Source organism: Emys orbicularis, chromosome 1 (genome assembly GCF_028017835.1).
Source record: "Emys orbicularis isolate rEmyOrb1 chromosome 1, rEmyOrb1.hap1, whole genome shotgun sequence".
Taxonomy (NCBI): Eukaryota; Metazoa; Chordata; order Testudines; family Emydidae; genus Emys; species Emys orbicularis.
The window spans coordinates 50,336,691-50,349,375 of NC_088683.1; the positions used below are offsets into that span (position 1 = coordinate 50,336,691).

A 12,685-nucleotide genomic window follows, 5' to 3' on the forward strand; every position below is an offset into this window, starting at 1 on the left:
ATCCGGGCATTAGGCTTCAGAAGGCAGCTGCCTAGGACACCATGACTACAAGGTAAACCAACAGGGCTGAAGTGTCATTGCGGTCACCCTCCAATAAACCAGTCCTTAACCAAACTCCTCTACCATCATCACTGCTTCCAACGAAGCAGAAACAGTCATTCCTGAATCCAAGATCTAGAATGCCAGTGCTGCTAAGACAGTTCCATTTTCCTCCAGTGGAAAGGACACAAAACCATACAGGAGGAATAGATGAGTCTACAGACCAACCATTTAAAATTCTGAGCTAGATCCTTACTCCTGCTAATTCTTAAGTGTGCAGCTGAAGATTCCCCAAGTGTTCTGGGGCTCATGGTGGGAAGGAGATATTGCTGGAGCATGCTGTGCTCTGGGTTATCCATTCTGGTATAACAACTTGTAACAGGCTGTTAAAAGCTGGTGCAATTTAGACCAGTCCTGAGGCTGCTCTAACTTGCATTGGGGCTGAATTAGCCCCTGGCTCCCTTGAGGACCAGGAAAGTCACCTTTGCATTCCCACCCAGTGTGCCAAGTGTTCCCTGGTATATCTGAAATCAGCTCTTTATCTATAGTTCATGATAACTGGGACTTCAGAAGAATGTGGTACAAGTAGAGAACAATGCTCTCAAGATATTCCCTTCTGAACATTTTTCTGCAGAGATCCTTTAGATCTTTTCTTCAAACCTTCATTAAACATCAGCCCCCTATTACACATAAGTGTTATGAGAGATAGTTTGGGTTTTAGTACCTATTTGCTGGTGTAAACTGAAATATTATTATATAATATTGTTTACTGAATAGTGTTTCAGTTTATCTGCATAAAGTCTAGTAGATCAAAGCCAATGATTTAAAAAGACATCTAAGTATTTCTTACCTTAATTTCCAGTATATTTTGATTGCCCCTTGAGATCACCACTGGCTTTTCAAAAGGTTTAAATACAGGATTATTCACATAATCAAAATCGAAGTATTGTTTGCTGACTCCATCAAAAATGAAAAACACTTTTGTTGCAAAGGGTAGTTGCAGATTGAAGGATTTCAGTGAGGGAGTTGTGCAACAGATTATCTCTGTGTTAGAACGATGGTTACATGTCTGTAATAAGAAAGGGGTACAGAATAGAGAGATGCATTTAATATACTGGAGGTGCATAAACATTTTCAAACACCATACAAATACTTACATTAAAATATATTCTTCAATGGCCAACTCTTTTCAAATAAAGTTTATAAAAGCTGCAGAGCAGTAGGTATCTTGCTATAAAAAAATCAAAGTAAAATTCTCATGCATCTTATGCAGCATTTTTCTTAGATCTGAGTGATCAGTGCAAAAACTTCACTTTGATGGCATTTGCACACTTTTGAGGAAGCATATTAGCAAACATATTTCTTAGCCTCAGGGTGCACATTTTAGGCAAATATTTTGTAGATATTTAATGGAAAGTAAATCTCAAAGCCAAGGATCATCAGTATATTACATTCTGGCTACTTTGTTACTGCTCCAGCAACACAACACAGCCACAACCCAGAATAACCAGTCTCTGTCAGAGGGACTCCCATGTGGAGATCTGCTGGAGTGCCATTCCCTTAATACTGCCAAAGTGACATGAAGTGACCAGAACATGGCTGCCAAACTCATGCTATGAGAACCTGTGCCAAAAATGCACTAATTTTCTTTTAAAATTATATAGTTAAGGCTCCAGTCCTGCAACATACAATGCTCAGGTGGACTAATGTGCCCATGCAGAGCACCACTGCAGTCTCCCAGTATGTTGTATGCTACAGGATCCGTTTCAATCTGTATTTCCTGACAGCAGCTGTGAAAAAATGATCCCACAATGAGCTTTTGAAGGGTTGTGTCTTTGGTTATATCTTTTCTTTAAAAAAAAAAATGATTAGAGAAGATGGTAGAGCTGCCACTGGAGCTGGTCAGGAATATTTTTGACAAAATCTTTTTTCATCGGAATACATTGATTCGTTGGGAAGGTTTCTCAGGTTTAGGATGGAATTTTCTGGTCAGAAAGAGAGAGACCTCCCACCCCACGATAGCCCACAGGCTCAGAGTGGACTTGAACCTGGGTCTGGGTGAGTACCCCAACCACTGACTTATTGGCTATTCTGGGGTGGGTCTTTCTCTCAAATATTTTTTGAAAGGTCACAATTTCTTTCCAATGAGGGATGAATACAAATTCTGAAATCTCGATTTTTTCCCCACCAATCTCTCCCTTATTCCTCTTCATCTCCATTCCTCTACTGTGCACCTCAGTTGGGTGTAAACAGGAGTCAGCTAAGCCAAGGGTAGGAAATACGTGAACACCAAAAGCAGAGCACTTAATATTTATTTCAATATTCACCTTAACAAAATACTTGGTATTTCGTGGTAGCAGTTGCTGCCAAAATAGGTGGCGCTTCCTCTGACATGTTGACCAGATTTTCAAACGAGGACACTGGTGGTGGATGTCCCAAGGAGGGGTTTGGTGGAGGATGAGGGAGGTTGATTGGAAGATAGAAAGAAAGGATCCCTCTCTTCCCCCCCCTTTGCATCCTCCTCGTTTCAGAATGAAAACAGAGGGCACATTACAGTACAGGGCAGGGCACAGAGAAAGGAGTATTTGTCTCTGCGGGACTGCTTGTACGCTTGCCTTCCTGCTCCCTACTGTATACCACTGGCTCATCCACACTCACCATCATTCACCAGTTCCCTCATTCCCACCCCTATTCCTTCCATTCTCCCACCTCAGCTCTGCCAAACCTTCCCCCTCAACTCCCTCCCAGAAACCTAACTCACTTCTTAGAAATCTTCTCCTTCCCCTAAACCCTCATCCTGGGCAATGCCCCGCTATGCACACAAAACCCCTTCCATCTGATCATGACTCAAAACAACCCCCCATCAGAAAATCCCCTCCATCCCATAGGGTTGCCAACTTTCTAATCCCTGAAAAGCTAACACCCTGCCCCACCCCTTCCCCTGAGGCCCTGCCCCGACCCCTGGGACTCACCTGCCACCTGCAGAGCCAGACTGGGAGGAGCTGATGCAGAGCCTGCCCAATCAGGGCACAACAGGGCACAGCAGGTGTCAGTCCCCAGAACGAGGGGCTTGGGTGGGGAAATCGGGACACAGTGGGGCGGGGGGCAGACAGGTTACCCACCTGGATGGCGCTAGTACCTACTTTGGAGCCCGGTCTGAGAGCCAGCCAGTTCTCTCCATCAGGCTGGGAGCTGGGAAAAGCAGCACCTGCTAAGCAAAGCCACTTCTCCAGGCTCCAGCAGCAGCTACTGCTCTTCCCACCCCCACCCCGCAGTAGTAGAGGCCAGGTACTGCAGGTAACAGAACTTTTAGTGTCCGGTCAGATGTGCCGACTGGACCTTGCCAGTTTCCCTTTTCGACCGGACATTCTGGTCGAAAACTGGACACCTGGCAACCCTACTGTCTCACATAGCACCCCCTCAGTTCAGAGCCCCCAGTTTTTGCTTGGCCTAGTCAAGAGGCAGAGGAAGCAAGGAAGGCCTATATCTACAGTAAACGTATCTAGGGGGCATAATGACTGTCTCTTAGGCCTGTATTCTCTACTTTGAGTTCATTCCCTCTGCTGCCTGCAGCTCATAAGCAGATGGGGTTACTTCAGCTCCACAAGAAGTCCCCCAAAGGTAAGCAAGTGCACTGCACCCTCCAGCTCAGCAGCCACCTCATAGAGACTATACTTGTCTGTAGCATGGCTGACAGTTGGGACATTAATGATGGTTCTTAGCACTACCAGCTAGGGTGACCAGATGTCCTGATTTTATAGGGACAGTCCCGTTATTCAGGGCTTTGTCTTATATAGGTGCCTATTACCACCCCACCCCACACCCCAAGTTTTCACACTTGCTATCTGGTCTCCCTACAGCCACCCCACAGACCTAAAAGTCACAATACTCCAACAAAAAAACTTCTAAAACAGACTCCAAAGAGAAACTGCAGAATTGGAATTAATTTGCAAACTGGACACCATTAAATTAGGCTTGAATAAAGACTGGGAGTGGGAGTTTATACACAACGTATAAACTATTTCCCTATGCTAATTTTTCCCTTACTGTTACTCACACCTTCTTGTCAACTGTTGGAAATGGGCCATCCTCATTATAACTACAAAAGTTTTTTTTCTCCTGCTGATAATAACCCACCTTAATTGATTAGTCTTGTTGTAGCTGGTATGGCAACACCCATTTTTTCATGTTCTCTGTGTATATATATCTTCCTACTATATTTTCCACTGCATGCATCCAATGAAGTGGGTTCTAGCCCACGAAAGCTTATGCCCAAATAAATTTGTTAGTCTCTAAGGTGCCACAAGTACTCCTCGTTCTTTTTAGAAAACCAATATTACTGTTGAATAACTCTGTATATATAAATAGAGCCAAAATACTCCTTTTTAGTTATATTGGTTCTCATTATAAAATCCAGTCTGAATGTTGCCTTGAAATTAATTTCCATTTGTTTCTTTCTTACCAAGTTAATGCAGTACAATTTAGCTCTATATCAAATTAGTATAATAATGGTTAAAGCTATTTACTCACATTAGCTTGAAAAGTGGGATTAAATTATCTGTCTATAGATCAGCACTTTTTCTTATCACCACAATAATTCATGTTTTCATACATAACAGTGCGAAATCTTAGCCCTGCCAAGCAAAACATACTTTTAAGGATCTGAAAAGGAACACTGGAGTTTTAAATCTGTACTACAAGTTTTACTTAGCTACGGATTATGGGCCCAGTTCTGATCTCAGTAAAATGGCTGCAGCTCTCACTGAAGATAATAGGAATTGCACCCATGTAACTAAGAGGTATTTGGTTTTATGGACCATACTCTGCCTTCAGATATACCTACGCATTCCTGTTGACACCAGTGTGATCTCTGGGGTGCAACAGAAGGTAGAATCAGGCACCATAATTTTATAGTACAACTAAACTATTATCTTTTCTATATTTCAGTTGCATTTGTTACTTGGCTCCCTGGTCACAAGGTGACCTACTGTTGGTGTGAAAACTGTATTTTAACCAACAGTATAACACTTATTGAACTTCAGTTCTGCAGTGAAATGCCCCAGTTTCTCTAGTAGTTACAAGTTTCTTTAATTTTTTTAAAGAACTATCCTGGTGTCCTTCTGAAAAACCAACAGGTGGCAGAAATGCCCCAACGAGAGCTGCTCAGAATTTAACAGGATACATTTTAAATTCCCCTTATTTTTTGACCAGTGTTGGTTCCCGTGTTGCTATATTGCCCATTTTCCTGTGCATGGAGACTTGAGTTTTAAATCCTGCTCAGACCCCCTTCTTTCTGGTTTACGGATCAGTCTAAGGCAGAGCAGAATTTCAAAACTAAATTTGTGTGCATGCTGTAGGGAGAAAGGAGATAGCTTTTCTTGCTGCTAAGACAATCTGGGATGCTGAAGATTAATGCAAACAGACATAACAGGAACATATTCTAAATGGGTGCTTCTCTCTCTCTCTTGTTGCTGTTGTGGGCCTCCCTTCAGATATTTAGGTGTGGCCTTTACCCCTTGCCATGTCAAGCTTTAACTGAAGGGCCTGCGAAACTCTCATCGACTTCAATGGTACCAGGAACAGGCCCAAAAGTCAGTACTGACAACACCCTGGGCCTAACTACATGCAGGTGCCTTCCTCCCTGTAATGTCTTTTCAAATTCAGCTGGCTAGGAGCATTCAGAGAGTTAATAATTCATGATAGATTCCAAGGTCAGAAGGGACCATTGTGATCATCTACTGTGACCTCCTGTGTAACACAGGCCGTAGAAGAATTCTTAGAGCAGATATTTTAGAAAAACTTCTAATCTTGATTTAAAAATTGTCAGTGATGAAGAATCCACCATGACCCTTGGTAAATTGTTCCAGTGGTTACCATCTCTGTCTGGTCCCCAACAGGTCCAGCTCACTTGTCTCCTGCAACGTAGCCAAGTTTCTTTGGCCCAATTGAACATTGTTGTAGGATTCTCTTTTTAACTCAAGTCTATGAACTCAGGTCTAACACACCCTAATATATTAAACTGACTAGCCTAGTATAAATGAATTGTTAAAAATAACTATTAAACAAGGTGGGCTCAAATCCTGAGCTCATGTAAATCGTCATAGCAATTTACTCCAGCTGAGGATGTGCTCTGGACCTAGAAGATAATTTGAGTCAATGTGTTAATAACAAATGTATGATGAAAATATAGAATCAAGCTATTTTTTCCTTATTTATGACTATCCTTTTTAAAGATTCCTATAGCATTGTGCTGGTCACCAAGTCATCACTAAAATACATATATTTATACAACCAAATATGTCTTAGGTAATCATTATACTTATTTGATTAATGTGAATTCATTACACATCTTATCTACTGTACAGTAGTGATGTCTTTTAAATCAATAGCAGTGGTATTCATAACTTTGTTTGTGGCTATCTGTTGGAATTGGTTCTGAAGCCATCTACTTTATCAGGCCAGTCTCTGAAGAGGATGCTCTCAGAGAATGATAAAAATCTAATAATACTCTTTAGAGGTGATGCAATGTGACTGATTGGTAAGGTCAAGATAAATCTTATTTGCAATGCCCTTTTTGTTACGTGATTTGACATGACATTTTTACCTTGAAATTGGTTTTAGCAATTGAAGAATATGATGGTTTAGTTTTCAAGAAATATTGGATTGAGAATCTATAAGGAAAGAATTATAATTCAATCAATTGCCTACTCAATTAAGATACTGCCTATCAGGCAGCACCTTTAACTTTTATTTAATTAGGTTTTAAAATACATTTACTTTAAAAGCTGAACCTGTGTTCTGCTTGTGACTATAATCTGCATCAGAAGAAAATGAGGAAGAAAAGATGCCAAAAATGTGGAGTGTTTCACAAGCATATAGCAAATAAGTTTACCCAACAGAGAATAATGACCCTTCACTTAATCCATTTGACTCACCACTTAAAGATATGTATTTTTGCCTTCATAAAATGTGACTCTTGAGGCAATTAATGAAAGCTTGATTTACAGAACCTGAACTTCAATCCACAGTTTGATTTTTTTCAACAGGATAAAGAGCAGAAATCTTTCTCCACATTTAAGGGGTCACCCAGCAGCTGACCCAGATAACATGGGACAAATGTGATTTGAAACGGTCAGAAGGGGCAGAGAGGAGAACTTCACTTTTGACACAGAGTCTAAAATTTTGGAGTTTTCCAATGATGAATGAAAGATGGATGAGATCTACAGCAATTTGGGAGACTTTTATATTGTTTCTGTTCCCCTAGATATCTGTATCTCAGAGTCCAAAGGGTGATTTCTCAGTAATCTTGTAGACAACAAAATGAGAGGTAGGGATAGGAATTCAATGGCTGGCTTGGGGAGTGCAGTCTCCCATCTCAACAGGATTTTCTCTCTTGGTGAGAACGTCAGAGGTAAACTTACTTGGTCTGTTGGTCATGAAGATCTGTCACAGAATGCACCAGCCTTTGCAAGGACAGATGCTGCTGTTTAGGCTGGTGCACCAGTGGGTATTAATGATTCAGGGGCATCTGCCCCTATTTCTCTTCTAGTCATCTTATTGGATGAAAACACAGAAAAAGAGTGTCTAGTCCAGATGGTACAAACGCCAAGCTGTCAGATCTCTGCACCAAACAGTAGACAGAGCTACAGCCTTACACGATTCTGGCTTCCTGATTCTGAAGACCAGACCTGGCCTCAATATAAATTTCAGCTGCTACCAGATCTACTACTGGCTTAGGGTCTTTAATGGACTCTACATCACTGGAGGATTGGTGTATCTTCAGCACTCCCCCCTTTTGCCCCTCATGCACAGTCCATATAACAGGAGAGATGCAGGGCCCACGAGCATCTGCAGGGAGTTCCTCTCCAACAAGGGAATTCTCTGCTGGGCATTTGTGGAAGGCTTACAGCCGCTCTGTATGACTGAGGTAATCCAGCTAGAGAATCTGACTCTCAGTATCTGTTAGGGGCAGACAGAAAGTTCTTCAAGAGAGGAAATGATGAGCTTCTGTGATTTCCATGGAATGGAATAAACAAGCAAAGTTACCTCCAACATTATCTCATAAAGCTACCCTAGACTCGCATGATCCCAGGCTTTTGGGTTTGTCGGGTACTACAAACACGGATAGATTCAAGATATCCCAAATCTGAGAAAGCTTTTATACTATTCCTTTATTCTCATGGGAGGTGACTGGGAATAGAAGAGAGAGAGAGAGCAGCGTCACAGGGGAGCAATTAAAAGGTTCTCAAGGCTATCCAATGGAAGGGGCTAGATATTGTGGGCCCAGTTTTGTAAATGCTTGAAATGAAAAAATAATAATGAGAAAAGAGATGATCTTATGCTGTTACAATGCAAAAGTCACAAAATACCTGGCCTGATAGCAGGACAAATCCATATTGGATCATAGATGTGACAACTGTCTATTCTACAGGCTGTGGAGGTAGAGGAGGGTTTGTCTAAAAATCTAAGTACTTCCTAATTTTGCACCTCAGACACCATGGGACATTCCTTTATAGAAGACGTTAAAAGTATGAATCAATGGATGGGGATGAGGGTGGGCCATACCTCTACAGTAGAAAATTCCCAAATGACCACTTGTTTGCTATTAGGGAATCAATGTAAAGTATAGGCTTTCAAAGAGAAAATATTGACCTCAAATGCTTAGGGGACAGAAGAGATCCATTAATAAGACTTACTGCAGAGGTTAGAAAGACTTCGTTTTGCAGGCAGGCACATGAGCTCAAAATTCGTTTCCAGATGGTAAGGCCAGATTATACAAAGCCTTTATATAACCGCACAAGAAAGAAGGAGCCTCTCTCCTCCTGCTATTCTCAGCTTGGGATGGGACACACGAGAGCTCTTCATCAGGGAATGCAAGGCCTCTGAAGAGCTAGTGCTATTCTTGAAACTAACTAGAGCTGGTCAGAAAATGGAATTTCCATTTGGAAGGAAATTCCAACTTCTCAGAATCTGATTTCCATCTAACTTGGAAGGAAGGGTCAAAATTTCAACATCATAGAACAGAAATTCTGAAAAAATTCAATTTGGAAACATCAGAATGTTTCATTTCAATATTGCAGAATTATTTTCTTACAATATGGGGAAATGTTTTGATAATGTCAAAGTGTTATAATGTTTAATGTAAAACAGTAAATACAATATATATAATATTAAAATTAACACTTGAATATAAGAAACTCTAAGTGAAATAAATCAAAATGATAAAGTTGAAATGAAACACTTTCATGTTACTGAAATTAAATGTTCTGACATAAAAAAGAAATGAGAAAACCTAAATGATTCCTGTCAAAAATTTTGTCGTGAAACATTTTGATTTTGAGAAAACTGCATTTTCTGATGGAAAACTATTCCGCTAAATATTTTTGACCAGCTCAAACTCTGACTTCTTCAAAGGGCTGAGGAGAACAGGCAGAGCAGAGCAAACTCTCTCCAAAGCTAGCTAATTGCTGTGTTCCCTAAAGCTTCAGGCTGCCCAGCACTTCCTGCAGCTCCCACTGGGGGAAGTCAACTTCTGTGCACACATATTGCCCATCATGGAGCTGTGGCTCTATGTCATGTACTTGCAGGGCACTTGGATGCTCTGGATCCTAGCTGAGGGAAATGGAAGGAAGAGTAATATCTCCTCCTTCTCTTGACACTATAGTAGCTCCTCTGTGGGTGTTCCTCATAATTTAGGGCTCAAAGTTCACAATGTGGGATGGGGTAGGCAACAGCCAAGCCCACTCTGCACCACCAACCACTTGCTACCAGTCAGCTCTGTGTTCTTGGGGAACCAGGGTGCAGTATCTAGCCTGTCTGACTCATGAAAGACACCCCCCCATCACCAGTCTCTGCTTGAACCAAAACTGATCAGAGACAAGGCTTGCAGAGAGCAGTGAAGGGCGTTGGGATACACACCTAGACCCCTCCTGACAAGGGTGACAAGATTAAGACATCTCCATTTGCATACAGAATGGAGGGCAGAGACAACTCCCCTAGCCTCATCGGCATGAAAGATGGGACAGGGATTAGCGTACAGAATGAAGAACAGAGAACCGCATTGAACTCTGGGACCAGAAAAGAAGGGAAGCACTGCATCATGGGAATCTCTGCTCCAGATGTTAATGAACCTACGCCTGCCCACACCCAGCTCAGCAGTTATCAGACCAATTCTAGTAATGAATCCGATTGATATCCAAAATACTGAAGCAGCCTAGTTACATTGTGAGCTCCCTGGAAGAAAACACCACCCATAGCCAAGAGTGATCAGCTCCTATTGTCTAGCCTAAAGAAAACCCTTGAGTCATCAGTTTACCCATAAACAAATCTAGTGTTCTCCCTTGAACCATTGTTGTTTCTCTACAAAAACCCCTAACTATGTTCAAGTAAGTGTTCTTATGCTTAGACCCAAACTATGCATCAGTTCCACTGGGACTCCATCTTCTCCTGACTGATCGTGCTGGGGGCTCTGCCTGTCTCCAGCACTCAGGACCCTGAGCTACCACCATCACCTGGGAACCCAACCAGTTCAAGCCTCATGGAGTGGGTGAAATCCCTCCCTCTCTCTCTCTGTTTTCCTTTCTACCTTAGGTATTAACCTTTAATAATGTATGTTATGTTGGTTTAGCCCTCCTTGTGTAGTTATCACTATTATTCAATAAATAACTTTTGTGGTTAAGCTGGTTGCTTCTCTCTCTCTTGCTGAACTTTACTCTTTTGTGTTTTTAGCTTCCCCCATTTACTCTGCAGCAACGCTTCTTTTACCTAAACTAAAGATCCCTGCAGCGCCCAAAATACTGTGGGATTTGCTCATCAAGTAGGTTACTACCAGTACAATTGTGATGTGAGAGTGGGGATAGGGACGTGTTGAATCTAGGACACATAAGGGTGGCAGCTTGAAAGTGCTGCTTGATCCAGCCCATTGAGTCCAGGGACATATAAGGGGGTCAGCTTGAAAGTGCTGATTGACCCGATCCGCTCAGACTTGCTCTGTTTATGTAAGTGTGTGTGTTCATCCAGTTCTGGGGCTGGAGGAACCCAGGCCTGGGGAATCTAGGTCCTGCAGGTTAGCGCCATTGGAAGGGAACTTGCATAAGGGAGAAGTAGAGCTCCATATGGAAACACACATGATACAAGCAGTACATTGATAGAATTACAGAACCCCCCCCTCTCCCAGAAGAGTAACCCGAATAAATGAGCATACCCCAAAATAACGGGCAAATCTGGTAACACCCTGCAGGATCTGAGTGCTGACCCTGTCAATATTAACTCCCGCCCTTCTCCCTTTGCAATGTGGAACATGCCTTGAGGAATAAATCTGGGGGCAGAGATTGGTGGCGGAATGACTGGCAGTGAAACTCAACAGGAGGTAGGCCGGTACAGAAGCACAAAAACCCAGGGAGCATAGCAAAAGGCTCCAATGTTTTATTCTTCTTCAATGATTTAATTTACAATGTAAAAAAAAAAAGCGTGATGTGATTTCTTATTTGTGCTTATCTTTATGTTTGCTTTTTTGAACTGCGCTTTGCAATTTAACTTGCAATTTAATTTGGGTTGAATCATCACTCATGTCTCAAGCACAGGTCCAGTCCCACACCATTAAAGTCAAAGGCAGTTTGGCAGTTGGCTTCAATGGGAGGATAATTTGTCCCTATTATTTAATTATTTACTTTGCACTATTTTATTGCTCTCAAATTGCAAAACTCCTCTATAGCATCTTTTATAAGATATTATTATTATTATTAGTGCTAAACAGATTTAAAAAATCTAGTTTTCAAATGATCATTGAGCTTTATTGCATGTAGCGGAATCAATCAGAATTATGCAGATAATGAAATCCGGGTCTGATCCTGTTCCCAACGGAGTCAATGGAAAACCTTCCTGTAACAAGGAGGGGCTTCTCCCCAGCTTCCAAACACTCACTATTATGCCCAGTCTCCTTTTGGAAGGTTCATTTTCTGACCCCAACCAAGTACCATAATAGAAAACAGTCTTTTAACTCACTACTTTCCCCCCAGCTTCAGGTTCCACTGGTCTCTGGCCCTCCTTCTCCTGGCAGCTTCCCAATTTGGGGTCCCCTCTATTTCCTTCCTGGGGCAGTAGCCCCAGGGCTGCTTCCCTGAGAACCTGGCCCATTGCTCGAGGGAACTAGACACAGCCTGTCCCACCCATTCTCTTCCCTCTCTCATTTCCTGCCCTCTGGCAGCCCTTTATAGGCCCACTTGTAGCCTAGCCCCCTTGAATTGGCTGGATTGGGCTTATCTGCTCTGACACTGGGGCACTGGGCCCAGTTCTACTCACAAGGACCAATTCCCTTGTGACACTTCTGTTGACTCCAATGGGGGCAGGATCAAGCCCCCAAGGTACAAGGTACAAACAAGCCAGGCTGACCAAAGAGAACAGAGTCATTCAGGTTACGATGATGAGATGATATTTTATCATCCAGGAGGCTGACTCACCACAGTGAAGTTCTTTCCTAGCTTAGGTACAGTGATTACCATCTGAGGAAGATACACTGAATTCAAGTTGATTCCATAAACTGTGATTGTGCTTCCACCACTGGTAAAAATTAAAAATGAATCATTACTATTGTATTTTCTAAAAAAAGCCATATAATCAAATATATTTTAGATCAAATTACAGCATG

General features: G+C 42.0%; 1 protein-coding gene across 1 annotated transcript in view; it reads right to left on the bottom strand.

Moving 5' to 3' along the window:
• The window catches only part of MET (MET proto-oncogene, receptor tyrosine kinase), an 89,398-nt gene that overhangs the window by 22,716 nt on the left and 53,997 nt on the right, over positions 1–12,685 (bottom strand). The window contains exons 9-10 of the mRNA XM_065408184.1: positions 12,498–12,597; positions 890–1,108 (exon numbers count right to left, since the gene is read on the bottom strand). Coding sequence (XP_065264256.1) covers positions 890–1,108; positions 12,498–12,597 — 319 coding nt within the window. The remainder of the gene's footprint in view (positions 1–889; positions 1,109–12,497; positions 12,598–12,685) is intronic.